General features: G+C 50.3%; 3 protein-coding genes across 3 annotated transcripts; 1 reads left to right on the top strand and 2 right to left on the bottom strand.

The window, feature by feature from the left end:
- Window positions 1-262: 262 nt before the first annotated feature.
- BDQ94DRAFT_183969 (type I polyketide synthase) lies at window positions 263-8,248 on the bottom strand (the record flags this gene model as incomplete). The annotated part of the gene is made up of 8 exons (XM_026774534.1): window positions 263-594; window positions 642-1,663; window positions 1,743-2,074; window positions 2,143-2,505; window positions 2,572-3,448; window positions 3,509-5,783; window positions 5,851-7,723; window positions 7,787-8,248. 8 exons carry the CDS (start codon window positions 8,246-8,248, stop codon window positions 263-265), a joined length of 7,536 nt encoding a protein of 2,511 aa, XP_026630137.1.
- A 1,597-nt stretch (window positions 8,249-9,845) lies between these two features.
- Window positions 9,846-11,529, top strand: BDQ94DRAFT_183968 (putative MFS transporter; the record flags this gene model as incomplete). Its single annotated transcript, XM_026774533.1, has 3 exons — window positions 9,846-10,606; window positions 10,674-10,907; window positions 10,980-11,529. The coding sequence occupies 3 exons, from the start codon at window positions 9,846-9,848 to the stop codon at window positions 11,527-11,529; spliced, it is 1,545 nt and encodes a 514-aa protein (XP_026630136.1).
- A 382-nt stretch (window positions 11,530-11,911) lies between these two features.
- BDQ94DRAFT_183967 (polyketide synthase) lies at window positions 11,912-19,322 on the bottom strand (the record flags this gene model as incomplete). The annotated part of the gene is made up of 13 exons (XM_026774532.1): window positions 11,912-12,225; window positions 12,278-12,740; window positions 12,801-13,115; window positions 13,168-14,286; window positions 14,321-16,054; window positions 16,103-17,776; window positions 17,869-17,961; window positions 18,029-18,126; window positions 18,180-18,304; window positions 18,356-18,664; window positions 18,722-18,795; window positions 18,859-19,196; window positions 19,250-19,322. The coding sequence occupies 13 exons, from the start codon at window positions 19,320-19,322 to the stop codon at window positions 11,912-11,914; spliced, it is 6,729 nt and encodes a 2,242-aa protein (XP_026630135.1).
- Window positions 19,323-20,996: the final 1,674 nt, after the last annotated feature.

Raw genomic sequence — 20,996 nt, 5'->3', positions numbered from 1 at the left:
TCATTCCACAATATCTCTTCTTCCATCATATTGAACTACTTCTTAATACTATGTTATGTTTTAGTGGGACTATTATCTCGTTTTAATATTCCATTGTATTCCTCTTCCCGTCACTCGTATGGTACTGCATATGTGATACTTCATGTTAGGACTATTTCAGGGAGTAACCCTGCAGATTCTCAATAGGTACAAAGTGCAGGACTTGAGTAAGCGAAAGGCGCGGAATAACAGTCACGAGTCACGATCTTCATGGCTGCGACTCTCACGGGGCCTTCATTTCCAGATAAGCATCCCCTTCTGCCATCGTAATCTGAGAGATAAATTTCTTCTTCAACGCCTCAATCACCAATCTTCCTAAACTAGCAATGGACCCCGCATTCAAGATTTCCAATGTGCTGATCTCAATGCCGCCTAAACTTCTCTTCATCCAGTTCCGGATCTCAATTGTAACCAGGGAATCGACACCCAAAGCGGTTAGCGATACGTTCACGTCCAGGTCATCCAATGGCTGTAGCATGAAGGTGTATATTTTGACAGCCATTTCCCGCGTCACCACTTCCAGTGACGCAGGGTCCTTGAGCACAACCTCCGGATCTGCTTCCACAGATGCCATAAATGCCTTGACGCATCCGCTTGACTACCGTTACTACCATTGCTGCTGCTCGATGACTCGGTGTCTCGGTTGTGGTATAGTCCCATGCGAGCATCCTTTCTCCATATGACTCGGTTCGTTGGGTCAGAGAGTCGCTTGTCGCACCGGAGCCCGATGGTTAATTGGGCCTCGTCGCTGTCTGCCGTCGCACTGCTTATGGTGGCCTTTACAATAGCCCACTGAAGAGAATCCAAGAGGTCCTTTTCTCGAAGAAAGTACCCGCCTGCAGCGCGAAGGGCCTCTGCCTTTCCCACATTCTGAGTCAGATACCCCACGTCGTCCATGAGGCCGATGTGCAAGATTGAGGTGGGCAGACTCAGACTTCTCCGGTATTGTGTGAAGGCGTTGAGGAATGTGTTGCCTGCAGCGTAGTTGGCTTGACCGGGAGTTCCAAAGGACCCGCTGATGGATCCGGTTGCGAAGAAGAAGTCTAGGTCGCTTGGCATCGCGTGGTGTAGGTTCCACGTTCCTTGCACTTTGGGCCCGACTGCGGTGGTCCAGTCTTGGAGGTTCATTTCCATGAATGGCTTGTCTTGGAGTACCATTGACATTTGGAAGAACCCCTTAATTGGTTTTTCTGCAGCTTGGGTGATGCGAGCCACGTCCTTTTCATTCAAGACGCTCCCTTGAATAGCTCTCACACTGCATCCTTGCGATTCTAGTTCCTGAATGAACCGTTGGTCCTGTTCCGAGTTTCCGGCTGATCGGGAGAAGAAGACAAGGTGCCTAGCTCCTTCTTCGACTAACCACGTTGCTACTGCTCGGCCCAGACCGCCCATTCCTCCTACGAGTAGGTATGATGCGTTGACCTTCATGGTTAAATCTGGGATAATTGGAGCGATTGGCAGTTTCCGGCCTCGTTCAGGAATAGTCACGACGATCTTTCCCATGTGTGTCCCTTTCTGCATGTAGCGGAAACTGTCTTCAATATGACCAGCAGAGAAGGTTGTCCTAGGTGCGATGGGTTTGATATGTCCGGCCTCGAGCATTTGCACCGTACGAGTGAGTAGACTGGGATCATTAGGTCGGGTCAGGACAGTGGTTCCTAAAACACAAAAGACCTTGGGGTACACGAAAGAATGGGACTTACGGGTGACATCTCGCAGCGTCGAATCTGGCGAGATCGATACCGATAAAGCTTCTGTTCGCTTCAAAGATGTCCATGCTCAACTTAGCTTTTCCAATAAAGTCTCTTTTGCCGATCTCGAGCATCTTGCCGTACGGAGCTACACATTCCCAGGATGCATGAAGAAGCTCACCCGACAAGCTGTTGAGCACGAGATCGACGCCGCGTCCATTAGTGTGGGCAAGCACATCCTCTCGGAAGGAGGTGTCACGGGAATTAAAGATGCTGGCACGCGGAATGTTGAAGGTCTCCATGAGATATCGGACTTTATCCTGATTTCCGACTGTTACATATACCTGCACAAAATGGTCAGGCATTAATTCGCCACGTGAGTCCAGCCATGTCATTGAAAACAAATGCTTACCTGAACCCCACCAATACTCTGGCAGACATTGATGGCTGCAATTCCAATACCTCCACATGCTGAGTGTATCAAAACTGACTGGCCGCTCTGCAAGCCACCGATGTCCACAAGCGAATGAATGACAGTAGCGTAAACACATGGCATCGTGGCCGCTTCTTCGTATGAGAGAAAAGATGGAATCTTCGCACATCTCATAGCCGACATGGTGATCCGAGTAGAGAAGCAATTATCATCGAGGTAAAAGACTCGATCGCCCACCTGGAGATCAGTCACTCCGGCACCTACGTCTGTGATCACGCCCGATCCCTCGAGTCCAATGCCAAGGTTGTTAGCTTCCACAATCCCCATAGCGAGAAGCACATCCTAGAATCCCAAGATAAGTCAGTAATTACGAGAAATTGAAATCACGGAAAGAGCGGTGGCGCTTACTCTAAAATTTAGGCCTGCGCAACGAGGCTCAACGACAACTTCCCCATGGCGAGGTTCGGTTGTTGGGAAAGGAATCCACTGCAGTGACTGTAGCAGGCCTGGACGACCAATCGCCAGTCTTACAGCGCCAGGCTTTGACGCCGTAAGTTCCAGGTCCTGTGCCACCGAGGCTGGCTGATATCGGCCAACATGAACCACTCCGTTACGGAGGATGAACTCGGAATCTGCATCCATTGATGCCGTCGAGTCATGCGATTGGATTTTGCCCAATACACGCACGATAGCCGGATAAACCTGGTCATCGACGCGGTCGACTTCCAGGGTCATAAAAGAGAGGAACTGTTCCGATCGCAATGTCCGAGCGAGCCCAAGGGTCAGACCGAACCCCGGAGTAGAACTTACATCCTTTTGGGCCGGCCGAGTGACCCATAGTATTTTGCTATCTCCTCGACTGGCAACAAGATCCTGAAAGGCCAATAGAACTTCTTGAGATACGCTTTCAAAGAGGGGACTTTCGAGCTCCAGCACTGAGACAATGTCTTGATCGGCTGGTGCTCCCTCTTGAAGGGTTCTCAAGTCGACCTGATAACCATTATCGATAAGAGACTTCTGGAGGCGGTCAACGTTAGTTGTAGGTACGTTGCCAACACTGTGAAGAAGAGTAACACGACGAGGTCCCAGAATGGACTCCCGTACAGGTCGGGAGATAATATTGGCGTTGATGTGGTATGGGCGAGGGCCATCATAGATCGCCGCCTCAACCCCAGAGAAACCGGCCATTTTCAATGCCTTGTTCCATTCTTCTGGTGTCAAAAACGGCTCATTGACTCTACCTTCAGTTTCGCCCAGCCACCATCCCGGAAGAATCCCCATAATCCTATTTTCGCTGAATTAGCTTTCACTGGGATAGGAGTAGCTGGGAACATAGCACACTTACAGGTTCACCATTTGCATCTGGGGCGATAATTCCTGGAGAAACAGATAGCCCTCAGGTGCCAGCAGCTTACGCACGTTCGTCAGAGTTGCATTAATACTGGGAGTTGCATGCAAGACGTTGCCTGCGATGATCAAATCGTACGATTCTGCCTGGAACCCTTGCTCTACCGGGTCCTTTGTAATGTCGAGTACCTTATACTCGATCCCTTCGTAGTCCTTGAACCTCTCCTGTGCTGAGACAAAGAACCCAGCAGAGATATCAGTAAAAGCGTACTTCGAGTACATACGCTCACGTCTTGGGGTAGACGAGGTGGTTAGGCCCCGCAGGACAACTGCTGTGCCCCCTCCAGTGCCAGCCCCGATTTCCAACACTCTCAACGTGGGCTTGGTATGACCTGCAACAGCGAAGAAATCAACAGAGTCAGTTCGCGACTCGACAAAATTGTAGTAGTTGGTCAGTCCATCGCGAGCTTGCAGGACTTCGATCCCCTCCACCTTTCCCTGCATAATAGCAGAGCAGTTATCCAGTATCCTGGATATAAGCTCAGCTGCGCTTGCGGCATCAGTGTGCGACAACAACTGTTTCAGCTTGAATATCAACACAAGCCTAGTATCAGAATCAAGGGATAGCAAATCCTTAGCATTCGGAACCAAGTCGTAGCTATTGCTCGAGGCTCGACTTATTTGCCGATGCATCCACGAGCGAAATTTTTCAAGATGCTCAATATCACAGACTAGATGAGATGTCTGAACGTTCACTTCAATGAGTGTGAGTAGGACCATCTTCTCGACGAGCTCGAGCTCAAGAGAATCAATATGCGAGCTATCGCTGGCCTTTATCAAAGTCCTCTTGTCGGCTAGGTCGACATCTGGTTTCCAGTGTAACTTGGCTGCGCTAATAGGGTCAAGATCATCGGCTGTATCCACCTCTAGGGGAGAAAACTTCCCTCCGACTAGGGACAAGAAAACTCCCTTATCGGACTTGGCTACTACTCTTCCGGAAAGAACGCCAGCAGAACTGATGGTGGCAACGGCCTCCGCGACTGCATCATTGTCACTCCTGCCGCCGCAGAGGTAGAGCTGTTCGATTTTTGTCGGAACACACAAACGGGTTACACGCCGGTAAATACCATCACAGCTAGCTGGGAACAATAGCTGCAGGCAGTGATCAATGGTCGTAGGGTGGACAGCGTAGGTGGACTCGGAAACCGCGGTTGGCAGCAACCTGGCAGAGGCTGTGTTCTTGTTCGGCAGACAAGAGACGTGGGATAATCCGCGGAAGCATGGCCCATAGTTGAGACCAACTTTCCTCAGTATGGGATATAAATTCTCGGTTGAACGGGGATGGCTGGGACACGGCAAGGGAGACGAAGAATGTGTAGCCCCCGTCCTGATCTGTCCCACGCAATGTTTAACCCAGGCAGTCTCATTGTATGAGAATATACTAAACTCCCACCAGACAGAGTCCAGGGTAGTTGTCAACCTGACCGGACGAAGACTAGTGATCATCTCAATCGCTTTTGACTCGGTCAATACCAATGCTGTGTGCACCACGACATCCCGGAAGGTAAATTCATGGGCAGATGAAATCTGTCGGATGGCCTCGCCTGCCATTCCAAGGTACCCTGCGCAGGGGAATATGATATCGTTGATGACTTGATGATCCCGAAGCCATGGTACATCTTCTAGGCGAAGGACGTTCCGCCATTCGGGCTGCAGATCATTCCCCTCCAGTATTCTGGATCCCAATAGTTCATGATGAGGGAACTCGCGGAACCTCCACTCTTTGCTCAATCTGCTTTCGGCCCAGTACTCATGATCGTGCTGCCATTTGTATGATGGAAGATTGGTCAGCAGGCACCCAGTCGGGCAAATATGTCCGAAATCCACTGGTATATTGTTCAAGTAAAGCTCCCCAGCCATATGCAGGATGGATTCGGTGCAGTCCTTGCCACGGATCATGGCTGTGATGTAGCTGTCGTTGGACCGATTAGCAGCCTGCAATATTTGACGGAGCGGTCCTCTTAAGGCACCATGTGGGCCGACTTCGAGAAAGGTGTGCTCAGAACATGCTTCACTCTCTACCAAATGACTTACGGCACCGTAAAAAAGTACGGGGCTTTCGAGATTTTCTCGCCAATAGCTTGCGTTCAAACCCCCCGCGCCATTTATCCTCGTTGCGCGGACGCTCGAGAAGAAGGGCACTACGGGAGCTTTGCTGTCAATGCCATCGCGTAGTAGGGCCTCGAGGGAGTCGCCAATGTCAAGCATATGGTCTGTGGGTGAAAAGTCAGTATATTATAATCTCAAACAAACTTGGTGAAATGGACTGAGGTCACATACGAGAATGTTGGGCCATCTCGACCTTTAGCCTTCGAACCAAGCACCCCGGTTCCTCAGTCCGAATGATTTCACAGGTCTTCTCGAGAGCTTCGAGATCTCCTGACAATGTTACACTATGCGGACTGTTCTCACAGGCTATCAATGTCCCCTGTCTCAAATATCGTGTCACTTGCTCACGGCCTAGGCCTATAGCAGCCATTCCACCAGGCCGTTGATATCCTTTCGTCACGTACCCGCGGTAGTAAGCAATTGTGATTGCTTCCTCGGCCGTGATTGCTTTTGCAGCATATGCCGCTGCAATCTCTCCGCTTGAGTGACCCACAACCGCGTTAGGCCGGATGCCCCATTGACGGAGGAGGTTCACCAAAGCCACCTGAACAGCCGCCACTAAGGGTTGAGAATACTCCGCTTTGGGTAGGTTGCTATCTTCTTCTGGTTTGCGCAGTTCACCTCTGAGATCCCACGATGGGGCGTGCTCTAGCTTCGCTAGCACGGCGCCTAGGTAAATTATGTCCTTGTCAAAGGAAGGGTAGTCATCCATCAGCTCCTTGGCCATTCCTGCCCATTGTGCCCCTTGTCCAGTGAATACCATCGTTATTGGTGATGTTCTCTTCGTCTTCGTAACAGGCGAGAACGTGAGGGGTCCATCTGAGGAACTGGTAACACAATAAGCCCGGTTCGCCAAGTGCTCTCGTCGATTGCACAAAGTGTAGGATATATCAGCCATCAAAGAAGGATTTTCTCTGATGTATCGTTCATGCTCGACTAAGCTTTCTTTTAGAGATGCCGGGTGTGCTGCTGAGAATACATGGATGAATCTTCTAGAACTAGGAGGACGCACCAGTCTGCAGGGCTCGTCCGTGTCCTTGGGATGAGTTGTGTGATCGTTTGTATGACCGTTTGTATAACGATCATTCAAGGCTCCGGCCACATACTCGCTACTAGCGGCGGCAGCTACAGTCGCTTGCAGAGAAATCGGAGCAGCACTCTCGAGGATGGCGTGTGCATTTGCGCCCCCAATGCCGAATGAATTCACACTCACTCTTAGCGGTTTACCGGATGGCCACGTCATCGGGTCAATTGGAACGTCCATGTTTGCCTCCTGGAATGGGACCTTTGGGTTCGGAGTCGAGAAGTTTATATTTGGAGGGATGGTCATGTTCTCCAATGCCAACACGGCCTTAATGACGGAGGAGACTCCGGAAGCGCCCTCGCTATGACCCAGGTTCGGCTTGACACTTCCAATATATACGGGGTCATTATTCCCTCCAAATACCCGTGCAATTGCCGTAGCCTCGAGGGGGTCACCGACGGGCGTGCCTGTGCCGTGTGCTTCGACAAACACGGTCTCCGTGGGGTCAAGCGACGCCTCTCGATATGCTCGACGGATCAATGCTTCATGGCCTTCAGAGCTGGGCATTGACATACCCGGCGTCTTTCCATCACAATTAGTCGCAGTAGCTCTGATCACGGCGCGGATTTTGTCGTTGTCTTTTATTGCATCTGAAAGGGACTTAATATAGATAGCGTTAATGGCTTCGCCCCTGGCGTACCCGTTTGCTGCTGCGTCAAATGTCTTGCAAGAACCTTCCGGAGATAGCACCCCTTGCTCCGTCATCGCGATGGACATTGTAGGTGAGAAAATGAGATTTGTGCCTGCAACAAGTGCTCCTGAACAGTCACCTGCACGAATGGCTCGAACAGCGTCATGCAAGGCGATCAAAGACGATGAGCACCCGGCCTTTATGGTGAAGGAGGGGCCTCTCAAGTCGTATTCGTAGCTAATGCGGTTCGAGATGGCAAAGTCATGTCCACCAGGGATCCGATACATGCCTGCATCCTGAGTATCTTTCGCATGGAGGTCCAACCAATCCTGACAGCGGGTAGGTTTCAGCGTCAGCTCTTGATCTTCATAACCTTGTCCTTATCAACTTACTTCACCCCAGACTCCAACGTAGCAGCCGATCTTGCTGCCGCGCCAGCCCACTTGACCTGAAGATTGCATGCATTCGTATACGACTTCAAGTAACATACGTTGCTGTGGATCGATGTCATCTACCTCCTTCCGGCCCATCGAGAAGAAAGATGTATCCAGATGTCTGAAATTATCTGTCTCTGTCAGAAAATGGCCATGTTTCATTGCTATCGATCCAGCCCGGCCTGTGGGACTGTAGAACCCGTCCACGTTGAACCGACTCTTGGGGATCTCGCCCCGCGTGGATCGCTTCTCCGTAATGAGTTCCCAGAGCTGCTGTTCTGTGTGGATATTCCCCGGCAGCCTCACGCCCATGCCAACAATCGCTATGGGCTCCAAAGAATCAACTTCCTCGGGGGTTCCCGGCTGACTCGAGCGCTCCACAGAGGAGATCTCCCAGGGAGACGAGTCTTGACTATCCATGGTGAGCAGGCGAGCGATAGAGACGTGTAACGCGTTAATTGATTAATATGTGAAAAGTGCCGACGACAATGAGCAGCGCAACAAGATATTTTGTCATTGTCATGAGGTATAATGGCGATATATGATATGTGGCACGGACGGTACGTTAGAGCCAGACGCATCAGTCGGTCACCTGTGCAGGTCGGTACTACCGATGTGGTCCATGTACACAGGTCAACCGATTAGCCGCCAGATCCGCCAGAGAACGGAAGCCCATGCCTTCGAAGGTGTCATGGTTTCGCTGCCAGGTTTCGATGGGGTTTCGGTTGCCCTTCTTGGATTGCCGATCCGGAATGCAAATCCGAAAAGTCCATGTCGGCTTCCGTTCCACTTGGGGCGAACGCACACTATCCCACTTCCGATAGCCTGGGAGAAGTCGTCTGCGGGGTATCATCCTTGTTTAAACTTGCTGGGTTACCCGTGTGAATTATGGTTTGATTTCCAGCAGTATGGTATTGTAGGGGTTTAGCCGGTTTTGGTGTTGGCTTCCATTGGGGATGTAAAACGATTGGTTTATCCACGCCGTGGCACATTAGCGGCCCACATTTCGCTCACTGCTCCCAACCCTAGTGGAGACGAGTATCTATTCCGTGCCAGCTAGTCTGATAGCAAAGAGTCCTCTTTATCGATCATTTGCCATCCAAACTCATCATTCATTGGGGCCAACGTATCCATCCCGAGCACCTTCTCCATTTCTGAGCAATTAGCGGCCTAACTGAATTCAGCGGCGACCCTGGTGGTTGTTATGGAACTGACATAGGGGTAATAAACATGGCCCATCGTCGTCGAGCAGAGTGCAAATATCCCATCTGCATGTATTAACAGCTACCCACCCCCAGATTCAGCTTTCTGGAGTCATTCCCTCAGTGTGAGATAGTCTGTTTTAGACCTCGCTTCCTAATGTTATATGTGATCATTACTGCCAATTCTTTCTGTTGGTATCTCAGCGTATGCATATGCCATCTTCATCCTTGCAAGCTAATTGGAGTTTTCCACGCCGTCGCCGAGGATTAAACCGGTCTCAGTTGAATTCACTTCGTAGAGTTAGGAGCGCAACCGTTTGAGCTGGAGAATTTTTGACTCCTGATTGTCCTTGATTTGCTGCAGACTAGACCCATGGGTCATGCATATTTACTCCTGACAGAGCTTGCATTGTAGTTTGTGATCTAGATGGTAAGACGGGGCTAGCAATCGATCTTGTCCGATTGAAGATAATTTCCCTTCTATGTGATTTTTTCAGAATTGGAATTTATTGGTGTACGAGTACTGACCGTCACCCAGCTGAGGAGTTCGGGCCGGCCGAAAAGAGCAATGAGGTTGCCTATATCCTTAGTGGTGCCGCTACGTGATAGAATGGAAGGACCCACTGTAAATCAATTGATCACTTTCATTTATTCACTTTCATTATTTATATGATAATCGGTGGAGGGCGCACTCCATATAGAGAATAGTTAGGGCAAATGAGTCAGGGCGGGTCCAGTGCGGGGACTCCGCAATGGGTTCCAAAATTATATGCTTCTCGGCGTCGCCATCTCCAAATTTTTCGCACACTACCGCCATGTCGACGACCACCACTGCTGTCACCAGTGAGGTCAGCTCACTACGCCTCTCCGCCGAGGAAGTTAGACTTCCAGCTCCTCGCGATGACCGAAAGTCGCGCTTACAACAAGTCGTCGTGATCACCCAGCTGTTTGCCGTCACTCTCACAGCCAGCGTAATCAATGGCTTGGTGGTAGTCGGACTCCCCACCATCACTGCAGACCTCCAGCTGCCTCCTTCGCTTTCCCTCTGGCCCTCCTCGGTATGCAGTCTCGCCACGGCCTCTACACTTCTTCTATCCGGCTCAATTGCCGACACCATCGGCCCTCGATGGGTGGAACTGGTGGGATCTCTCGCCAGCGGTGCATTGATGCTCGGACAGGGCCTATCGCAAACTGGTATTGAGCTGGTCATCATGCGAGCCTTCCAAGGTGTGGGCCTCTCAATGCACCTTGCATCATCGGTGTCCATCGTCACCCAGCTTTTACCTCCTGGAAAAGGTCGCAACCTGGCATTCTCCTGCATAGGCCTTAGCCAGCCATTGGGCTTCTCATTAGGTCTAGTAGTAGGCGGCATCCTGATCGATACTATCGGCTGGCGCGCAGGCTGGTACATCGCCGGAGGAATCACTCTCTTCTTCACCGTCATCGGACTGTGGTCGTTACCCAAGAGCCCTGTCCAGCGAGACGGACACATCCTCCGCAATGTGCGGACCAAGATCGACTGGGTGGGAGCTGGACTAGCATCAGCATTCATGGCCTTGCTCTGCTACTTGCTCGCGTGAGTATCCCCTAAAACCTCAAAAGCCAACACTCTACCCCAATCTAACCCATATACCCCAACACAGCATCCTCAGCGCAAACCCCTCCCGCATCCGCTCCGCAGAAAGCATCATCATCCTCTGCGTCGCCGCCATCGCCCTCCCCACCTTCATCACCTGGGTGCACTTCCAAGTAAAGCGCGGCAAACCAGCATTGATCCCCAACGCATTATGGAAAAACACCTCTTTCTCGAGCATCTGCGCCACAGTGGCCCTCTCCAACGCCGTAATCAACTCCATGGAACTCTTCGCCAGTCTATTGTACGTCCCCCCCACCCCCTACCCCACACACCCATTCCTGAAAACCCACTAACAAATCCACCCTCAAACCAGCTTCCAAGAAATCCAGTCCCTCAGCGCCCTCGGCGCCTCCATCCGCATCCTCCCCAGCCTAATCGTCGGGGTCCTAATCAACCTCGTAATCGGCTTCTTCGTGCACCGCATCCCCGCCTACTGGATCGTAACTATCACCTCCTTCTTCTGCGCCCTCTCCCCGCTCCTCATGGCCGTGATTGACCCAACCCAGACATACTGGGCCAATGCCTTCGTCGCGCAGCTCCTGCAGCCTATCAGCGCGGACGCGCTCTTCACGGTGGGGTTGATCGTCATCACGAATGTGTTTCCGGATGATACGCAGGCGTTGGCGGGAGCGGTGTTTAATACCTCGGCGCAGTTTGGGAGTGCGTTGGGCATGGCGGTGTTGCAGGTGATTTCGACGGTGGTGAGTGAGGAGAGGGAAAAGGGTGGGGAGGGAGAGAAGAAGGCGTTGATGGAGGGATATCGGGCGAGTTTTTGGACCATGTTTGGGTTGATGGTGGTTTGTACGGCGGTTGGGTTTTGGGGGTTGAGGAGGTCTGGGAGGGTGGGGTTGAAGAGGGATTAGTTTATAGGTGCATTTTCTAGGTATGTTGTTTGTTATCTGGGTGTAAATTATAGATTGTGGGCTTGCTTTGGGGTGTTGGGTTGGGAAAAGTGTGTTATTGCTTCTTCTTTAGACTGGGATGTTCTTGTTCTTAGGGTTGCTGTGGATCTGCAGGAAATGGCTTGCAGAGATGAAAATGATAGACTATGACAGTTATGATTAAGCGCTTGGAAAAAATACTCACACTAATATTTAGGAAAGTCCTTCTCTCGTGAAAAAAAGTTGAATTACATATGTGATTAAAACTCTGGCATTCTCGTCTCACTATACAAAATGTTCATCAGAATTCCTTTACCCCCTTCGATCCCTCAAACTTTCCACAACAGTCTTTGGAACCTCCATATCACTCAGCACCACCCACCCCAAGCGACTCAACCGCCTGCCTCGTCAACCCCTCAAACGTCATCTCTGGCGTAGTGAATGCATGAAAACTCAACGTCAGCCCAAACTCTCCGAAAAGCCACTGCTGCAACTCCGATCCAATCATACTATCCAGTCCATACGAGGCAACAGTCCCTTTACTAAAATTGATCTCGCCAGTGTCCCTACCCAGCATACTGGCACAATTTTTCACAATCCGGTCACCAACGCGGGCCATCAACGTCTCATGATCAAGCTCTTCACCGTCACCAAGAACATCCCCATCTGGTTTCGAAGCTCTCAAGGGAGTCCTGCAAAAGGTCCAAGTCTCGCTGCACGCCGCGGAGACGAGCATCACCGTGCCAGAATAGACGGTTCGTGCCAGAGGAGCGGTGCAGCAGGGAGGGATCAAGCCCTAGCACGAGATGGGTGGGACTGTTCGGGGACATGGCGACTTCGAGACCCTCGAGCGTCTCTATCTCGTCGATTCCGTAAAAGCCTAGTCGCTGGAGGGAGTCCTCGACGTTTTGGTTTTCTGCCACTACTCCGACGTCGAGCAGCATGGGTAGCGCTATGGAGCAGGCGGGTAAGCCGAGGGACTGACGGTATACTGCGAATGCGTCGAGGAAGCTGTTGCCGGCGCTGTAGTTCGTCTGGCCTGGTGTACCTATTGTACCCGAGATCGAACTGGTCATGACGAAAAAGTCTAGCGGGGCGTTGATAAGGACGGAATGGAGAATTTGTGCTGTGCGGATCTTGGGAGTAACGGCAGCTTGGTATTGTGCGGCTGTCATGTCTTGTAGCAGGCCGTCCTAATAGCGGATTAGCTCACGTTGGTTGATTGAAGTTAATAACTACTGGGCTTGTTTTACCTGCAGCACCATTGCAGCATGCACCACACCACGAATCGGTCGTTCTTTCATTACTTGAGCGACAATAGCTCTCATATCGGACTCATTACCAGCATCACCCCGAAATACATGCACTGATGCGCCAGCCTTTTTGGCAAGTTCAACGGTCTGAGCTGCCTTTGGCCGCGTTGCGCCTGAGCGTGATACGAAGACAAAATGTCGACATCCTTGCTCGGCCATCCAGCGGACCAGACTGCTTCCAAGGCCGCCGAGCCCTCCAATGAGTAGGTATGCTGCATCGGGGTAGAATTGAATCCGCCGGTTCGAAGGTAGTATCTGCTGTTATTAGAGCTTTTGTCACGCGCGGCTGAGGAAAGTTTCCACATACCTTCGCAGGACTTTCACCGTATCTGAATTTCACTGCCGCATTTAACTTTTCGTTTGAATCTGAGGATCGATTCGACTGGTGGTTAATAGGCTGCGCGGGCAATTGATCAATGCTGTAAACTGGCACATGGGACGTCCAGATGTCCTTGTTCTTCTTCAGAAACTCCAGCCCATCCTGTAGGATTTCAGCCGCCATCTCTGGTCGTGTACATAGGGATCCATAGCCCATAGGCAGAAAAGAAGCACCCTTGCTGAAAGGTCGTGGGTCCAGTGTCCCTTCTATCTCCCCATTGCATAAGAGAAACCGACCGGCCGCTGATATGTGTCTCCATGCCTCTTGGCCAGCTGCCGAGAACCGATTGCTTATCACCAGTGAAATTTCCCCAGAGGTAGCTTCGAGGACTGGCGACATATGAGACGTATGCAAATCCTCAACAACAACAATCGGAATACCGGACGACGAGGCTTCATATAGTTCGTCACTCTCTTCTTGCGTTGCTACAACGACAGTGATCCGGGCATTCAATTCCCTACTGAAATTGATGGCCAACCGCACAAATAATAAGGGCATATGTAAAAGCAGAATATAATCATCCTTATGGGCTCTTCCTAGCCAGCTCATGCAAAGAAGGACTTTGCACACGGTTGGAAGGGTAGCACAAAGGAACGCTGGGTCAAGACCCTCACATTCGAAACAAGCACCTTCCTTTGCCTTTACAATGGCTTGATAGCCATTCTGTGCGGCGAGCGTGACCATCTGGCCAACTGTATCTTCACAATGGTTGGGGATTGCGTGGCCGACGACGATGACCGGTTGCTTCGTGCGTTGGTTAGGACTCCAACTCTGGTATTCTGTCATCTCCACTTGGAGACATATTTCGTCCCCCTCTGCATCAATCATGTATTCCTCACTCTCCCTGAAGACCAATTCGCTATTCACAAGCTCGCTCTGTAGCGGTATGTTTGGTGGTAGTTTCACCATCTCATTATCTTTCGGAGATGTACTGGGGCATGCCCAGGGCATCAACCGATTGGTATGTAGAATTCCTTCATGAAGCCAGAACTCTGTCTCGTGGCCAGAGCTCCGAGGTGCTGCAGCTCCCAGGACTGTTAGCATAGCCTGCGATGCTATGAGGAGGCTCTTCCTGATCGACGTCCAATGATAGGATCTTAGCCCCAGGATTCTCCGATCTGACAACCCGCAAGAATCCTAGACTCAGCCCGCCTTCGGCCCTACGGCCTTGGCTGGTACCCAAAGTGAGCCAGAGAAGCACATTCTCCTCGGAGAGAACTAGCTTCTTGAGCAAATCAAATTGTGTCTCCGAGGGATTCGACAAAATGCGACCATCAACGTCAAGAATAACCGTATGTTGGTTTGATTGATGATTCGTCTCGTGCAGTTTTACCACATCGACAGATATTTTCAAGACCTGTAGTGCTTTCACACACTCGTTCACGAGATGTTGGTTCGAACTTTCTTTGACCACCAAGGTGACCGCTGTCGGCTCTATTTCTCGATTAATACCATGTTCTAATTCCTGGGAGAGTAGCAGACTAGTCTGTGAGACAGATTGCCCTAAAGCTGGCCTGGAGATCATGAGAGGACAGTCCAGACAGCTGCTAATTCCCGATGTGTTTCCATCCTGCATTAGGAGCATTCTACCGGTGGGCGTCAGGATGGACTGTAGTTCTTGGATAACGTCCGAATTTAACTGACCCTTGAAAACGACAAGGTCATGTTCGCCCTCCAGGGTTGAAGATAGCTGAGACACGTTTGGTGAGAGCTGTATTACCGATATATGCTCTGGTATAGTGAACACTAATTTCTTTTCCACATCCCCGTCGGACATCTCAGCAATCGTTAAGTTCGCAATAACGGGAACCCAGCGCGCCACGGCCTCGATCAAACTATAATCGTCTCCTGCGGAGACGAACACTCTTTGTATGGGCCGCTTGTGGTTAACCAGGCCAATTAATTCGACGACAGCCTCTCCGAGCGACTTGTAGGACAATTTTCCCAGAAACTTAAATGCATAGTCAATGTCAGGTTGCCACCGGTATCGCATGTACTTCTGGTCCGGAATGACCGCCGTCGAGCGAGCCGACCAGCTCATCTCGTGCTCTTTGAACCAAACCCCCTTACATTCCAAAATCGGGAGCCCGTTCGAGCTAACCAGTTGTATGTGTGACCGGAAAAGGGGGCTCTGGCACTCATCCGTCCACGCAAATCCATTTCCTTCAGCCTCTTCTGGAGAGGCAATGGTTATCTCTTCGACCCGCATCGGGATTGTGCTGTACGGCATGACATTATATCGTCCCTTCTCGAAGGAGATAATGGCCAGCTGGAAACAGGCATCAATAGTCCCTGGATGCAGAACATATCTTGATTCGCCGTCGATTGATCCGCTCTCTTGATCCAACCCGATGGTACTTGCTGCTGTATAATCCCGGCCATTGGAATTGACTTCTCCTAAGCGCTCAAAAATGTGTCCATAAAAGACTCCAACCCGATCGAATGTCTTATACCATCTGTCGGGGTGAGTACGTTGATGAAGTTTCTTAATCACCTGTTGATGGCACTGTCTGGATACATTGAGCTTCGTCTTGCGAGGCGTTATATGGCCACTGCAATGGGTGGTCCAGTTATTGTCCAGAAGAGATTCGACAGTGAATGTAAACCAGTCGGATCCCTTATTACTTTGGCGCGACAATCGGGTCACCACTTCAATTCCATTGTCGGTATCTGGTATCACAAGCCCTTGCTGGAATCCAATGTCCTTCAAGCACGTGCCATTGCTCGGACTGAACAGTGTATCACTGATTTGCCTTAAGGCTTCGATTGCTATAGCAATGTACGCTGCACCGGGCAACAAGACCTCGCTTCCAACCTGCCACTCAAGTTAGATAAGAAGCAAGAATCTTAATGCCTTACTTACGCGATGGTCTCTCAGCCACGGCACATCTCGGAGCCGTAAAATATTCTTCCAGACATAGATCGTTTTTGAAAGCCCTGCAACTCGTCTGCCTAACAGGTCATGCCGAGGTTCTGATTGTTGGCGCTGCTCCTGGCTTAGTCGTGTCTCTCGCCAGTACTCCTTTGTATAGTTCCATTGGTAAGAGGGCAGGTCAACTAGTAGTCGTGGACCTGGCTTCTTGCACAAGTCGTGCATAATACCATGCCAGCGAACACTGTAGCCGGAGAGGAACAAACGGCCGGCGACTCGCAGCAAGTCGTTGCAAGAGTCAGATCCTCTGATAATAGTCGGAATGTATTTGATTCTTTGCGTCAGGCTATTAGCCGATATTATTTGTTTCAGTGGTCCAGAAAGTGCCGAATGAGGTCCAATCTCGACAAAGTGACTCAACTGCTTCAGTTCTTCTATACTCTTGAGCTCGGTTATGGCTGCATGAAAGCGGACACTATTGATGAGATTTTTCACCCAATACCTGGAATTAATATCATTCTCGTAAACCTGTCTCCCCGTAACAGAAGATAACATTGGGACGCGGGAGAGCCGCTCTGAGGGAGCTGACGATCCAGCTTCAGAATCTGCCTCTCGAAGGAGTTGCTCATAAAGAGGAGCAATGGCTTTCATTGCAGGCGAGTGGTAGGGCCTTCCTGTTTTTAACTCCCTCACAAAAGCCTCAGAGGCCTCAAGCTGCAATCTAAGTTTCTCAGTTGAACTCTCCGAGCCGCTGAGCGTCACGCTCTCGGGGGAGTTCTCGCATGCGATAACAACGTCTGTATCACGAATGTAAGGCTCGATCCTGTCCATGCCGACTCCGACAGCAAGCATCGAGCCTGCAGGGCCTTCTTGTGCAACTGCTTGGCCGCGATAAAAAGAGGTCGCAAAAGCTTCCTGGGCTGATAGCATACCTGCTGCATATGCTGCAGCAATCTCCCCAGAGGAATGCCCCACAACAGCAGATGGAGTGATTCCCCACTTCCTTAGCTGATCAACTATGGCAATCTGGAATGCTGTACACAATGGCTGTGCAATATCCGGCTCGGCAATGTGTTCTGAGTCGATGTTTCCGAGTAAGGCCTCCTCAATGGTCCATCTTACCGGCGGCTTTAATGTTCGTAGATACTGATCCAGGGATCTGATAGTTATCTTGAACGTGGATAGAGTGTGCATAGCATCTCTTCCCATGCCAACCCACTGGGCACCCTGTCCCGTGAAGACGAAGGCAACCGGACCAGAAGATTCTGCCACTCCAAATTCCATGCTTTGCTTGCTGAAGCTCGGTGTTTCTTTATTTTCAAGAGCAATGGTGAAGGCCCTATGGGTAAAGTGTGTTCGACGGCAATTGAGTGTGTAGGCCACATCTTGGAGGTGATGATTGTCGACAACACAAGCGTGTGCCTCGATATTCTTCTCCAGGGTAGCTCGATCGTGTGCTGTGAAACATACCAAAGCCCTGCTAGGGCTTGAGCTCTCATGCCCTGTTTGTACCCTTGTCTGTCCATGGTCGGACTGCGCGGCCTCCAGTATCAGATGGCCGTTGGTGCCACCATATCCGAAGGACGATACCCCAACCCGCCGGGTAAGGGGGCTCTTCGGCCACAATATCGTATCCACATTTACTTTAACATTCCATTCTTCCTCCTTGACTAGTAAATGTTAGACTTGACTGTGCCTACTCATTTGTAAAGGTATGGTGTACGAACGAGCCGGATTGAGTGTCTTGAGCCCGCTACTCCAGGGATGACACCGGATTCCACCATCAGAGCCGCCTTGATCACAGCAAATATACCACTGGCAGCTTCACTATGGCCAATATTCGCTTTTATCTTTTAATAAAATATTATAGTTTCAGTTTTTCCACATGCCTTAGAAGGATTTACAGGAGAAACTCACAGCTCCCAGCAGCAGAGGCTGCTCGCGACTCCGTCTTTCGTTCATTCCGTTCGAAATAGCTTTGACTTCTATGGGATCGCCAACTGGTGTGCCAGTCCCTAAGAAGGTTTCAGCACCTCTTTGCGTTCTGAAATCCATTACTCGTGTTTACCATGGCATTCAACATAAACTGTGTCCGTTGGGTCTAAGCCGGCCCTTTTGTAAGCAGCACGAAGGACTCTTTCCTGTCCCTCTAGACTTGGATGGGTAATCCCTTGGTTCGTCACTTTGCCGTTTCTATATCGGTCAGTCACTCATTACCTGTCTTGGGGCCCTGAACTCTCTCACGTATTTAGCGCTGAGCCACGAATAACAGCACGAATCGGATTACCATCGCGGACCGCATCACTGAGCCTGCGTAGATAGATGGCGCCTGCTCCTTCGGCACGGCCATATCCGTCTGCTGCAGCATCAAACGTGTGACAGGTGGACGTCGGTGATAGGATTCCCAGCTTAGTGGTATTCATGTGTTGATCTACTGAAATGATTAGATTCACACCTCCCGCAATTGCGGCGTCGCATTTGCCTGTCTGAAGAGCCAGGCATGCTTGGTGGATAGCAGTCATAGACGAAGAACAAGCGCTATTGATCACGGCGCTAGATTTGTCTGTCAGGTTTGCCACGATTTAGACCCATAGTATAATCATCACTCACCTTGGCCCACGCAGATCGAAGATGTTACACACTCTCGCGCTAAGAAGACCAGGATCAGTTCCTGTCGCTGCATACTCATGGCGAAAGTCCGGCTCGCGATGGAGCATTTGTTGGTAATCTGATGTGAAGCAGCCCACAAACACCCCAATATCTTTCCCGGCAACGTCTTCCAATCTCAGGCCGGCGTTTTCGAGACATTCATATGTAACTTCGAGTATGCGCCGTTGCTGTGGATCCAACCACATGGCCTCAACCGGCGTCATACCGAAAAAGCTAGGATCGAAGTCATGAGGACTGCCGTCAAGGAAGTAACCGCCACGAACATTGAGACTACCGGGTCTGTTCAGGTTTTTGTGGTAAAACGCATCGATCTTGAACCGACTTTCGGGCACAGTTGGTGTCCGGACGGATGTTTTATTGACCAGGGCGTCCCAGAGTCTGGAAGGGGATGTAATAGATCCGGGAAGACGACAGGCTATGATAAATCAGTATACGAAATATTCTGTGGGGGTGCATATTCATACTTACCCATCCCTAGAATGGCAATCGGCTCGAAGGAGACATGGTCCCCGGGACTGCCATTCGCAGTCGAGGAGCCCATAACTGAGATATGGATGGAACTAGCTAATGGGGTATGGAAGATGTTGAGATAGGCTTTCGGCCTGGGTGTGGTTTCATCAAGAATTCTTTCGTGTGCAGAGTTTCTGAAAAACAGGGATTAGAAACTTATATCCTTCAAGGCGAGTCCCGCTCTGCCATCACTCGCCTCACACAGGTACAACGGTGCAGCGCACGACTCAAGCTTTAATGTTCTTCAGTCAACGGCCCTTGCTGGGGAAGGTCCAACTCTTGAGTTTAGTCCACAACATCCACATTCCGCACCTTACCGTATCAGTATCCACCGTTCCCCTCTCTCGCAGGCTGGTTGGTTTTATGGATGACATGCGTTCAGTGAAAGCGATAGTTTAACATGACTCAGTCCAACTGTAAAAACAAGTTTTATAGTTAACTGCCATTGACTAAGAGGTTGCACAAGGAAACAGACGAGGTACATACTTTTGAATGTTAGCGTACTCTGCAGTAGAATAGATAGCGTAGACGCCGGTCCCTTAGGAATGATCGTCGCGTATATGCGAAAAGAAACAAGGCGCATCCCTAGTTTCGCCACCATATAAGGTGCCATAATCCGACTGGTAGGGGTATCATTTCCCAGTCACGCTCATGGGCTTGATGGATTCCTTGAGTATGTGGCAGGGCCATCGAATAACGTTGATGAATGAGGCTCACACTTACTTGAAATCTGGATTCATGATACTCCTTGCATTCTTCATGCACATGGCTACTTTAGGCAGTTCAGATCCACGTGGCAGCTGCCCTTTCGAGGTACAATTCCACATTGAGGTTGCGAATGACAGGCACTTACAGACCTCAATGGCCAAATAAGTCTTTGGACCTCTCACACAAAAAGGTCACGGGGGGTGCTGAAACGGGACATGGTCCAATCCGACGGCCAATATGCTATGGGTTGGCGGAATGCTCAAGCATATCATCATTGCCGAGAACATAATATAGAGTGAATATGCACCAGACCCCTTTTCAAGCTGTATACATTTTCTAAAGCTGACTACCTAGTTGATAGGTGCCATTTTCGTTGTATCGTCTTGCCGACGATGTCCACTGTGCCTGATAAGTCCCTGGTTGTTGATAGCAAAGAGGACATCTTGTATAACACTCCAATTCGAAGCAGCTAAGTGGAGATTGACTACATTAGGAGGTTAGACTTCGATTCTTGGCTTATTTCTTCACATGACGGTCACCTGATATTCTGTCTTTTTGCCTTGCTTTCCTTCTTGGCCGCCCTTTCCATCATCCGTACTCATCTTCCAGCTGAAACTCTCAGCCCCTTGTTTCCATCAATAGCTACAGACATAAGCACAACGATATGGCCAAGGTGAAATTCATACGGTAGTCATTACGTTGACTCGCATGAACACCCAGAGAAGCACATAGAAGAAAGTAAACTCTAGCAGCCAGTACCTTTGCAGTCATCAGCGCACTACCTTACTGAATATAGTTACGCCTATCACCTTGTCCATCCGTGTATTCGGTACATCTACGTGACACAAAAAAGAACGCTGATATGCAGCAAGACGCACGATTCCCTCCAGGAACCTTGTTAAAACCGGGTACTTGTAGAGCCTCGTCAGGGAAGCACCAGAACGGTGTTTCCATTCGCCACCTTAACCTGCTATGTAGCTGATATTGTTACACAGAC

This window comes from Aspergillus welwitschiae (genome assembly GCF_003344945.1).
Source record: "Aspergillus welwitschiae strain CBS 139.54b unplaced genomic scaffold BDQ94scaffold_5, whole genome shotgun sequence".
Lineage (NCBI taxonomy): Eukaryota > Fungi > Ascomycota > Eurotiomycetes > Eurotiales > Aspergillaceae > Aspergillus > Aspergillus welwitschiae.
Note: the sequence above shows the minus strand (reverse complement) of the source record. Positions and strands in the feature narration are given on the sequence as shown.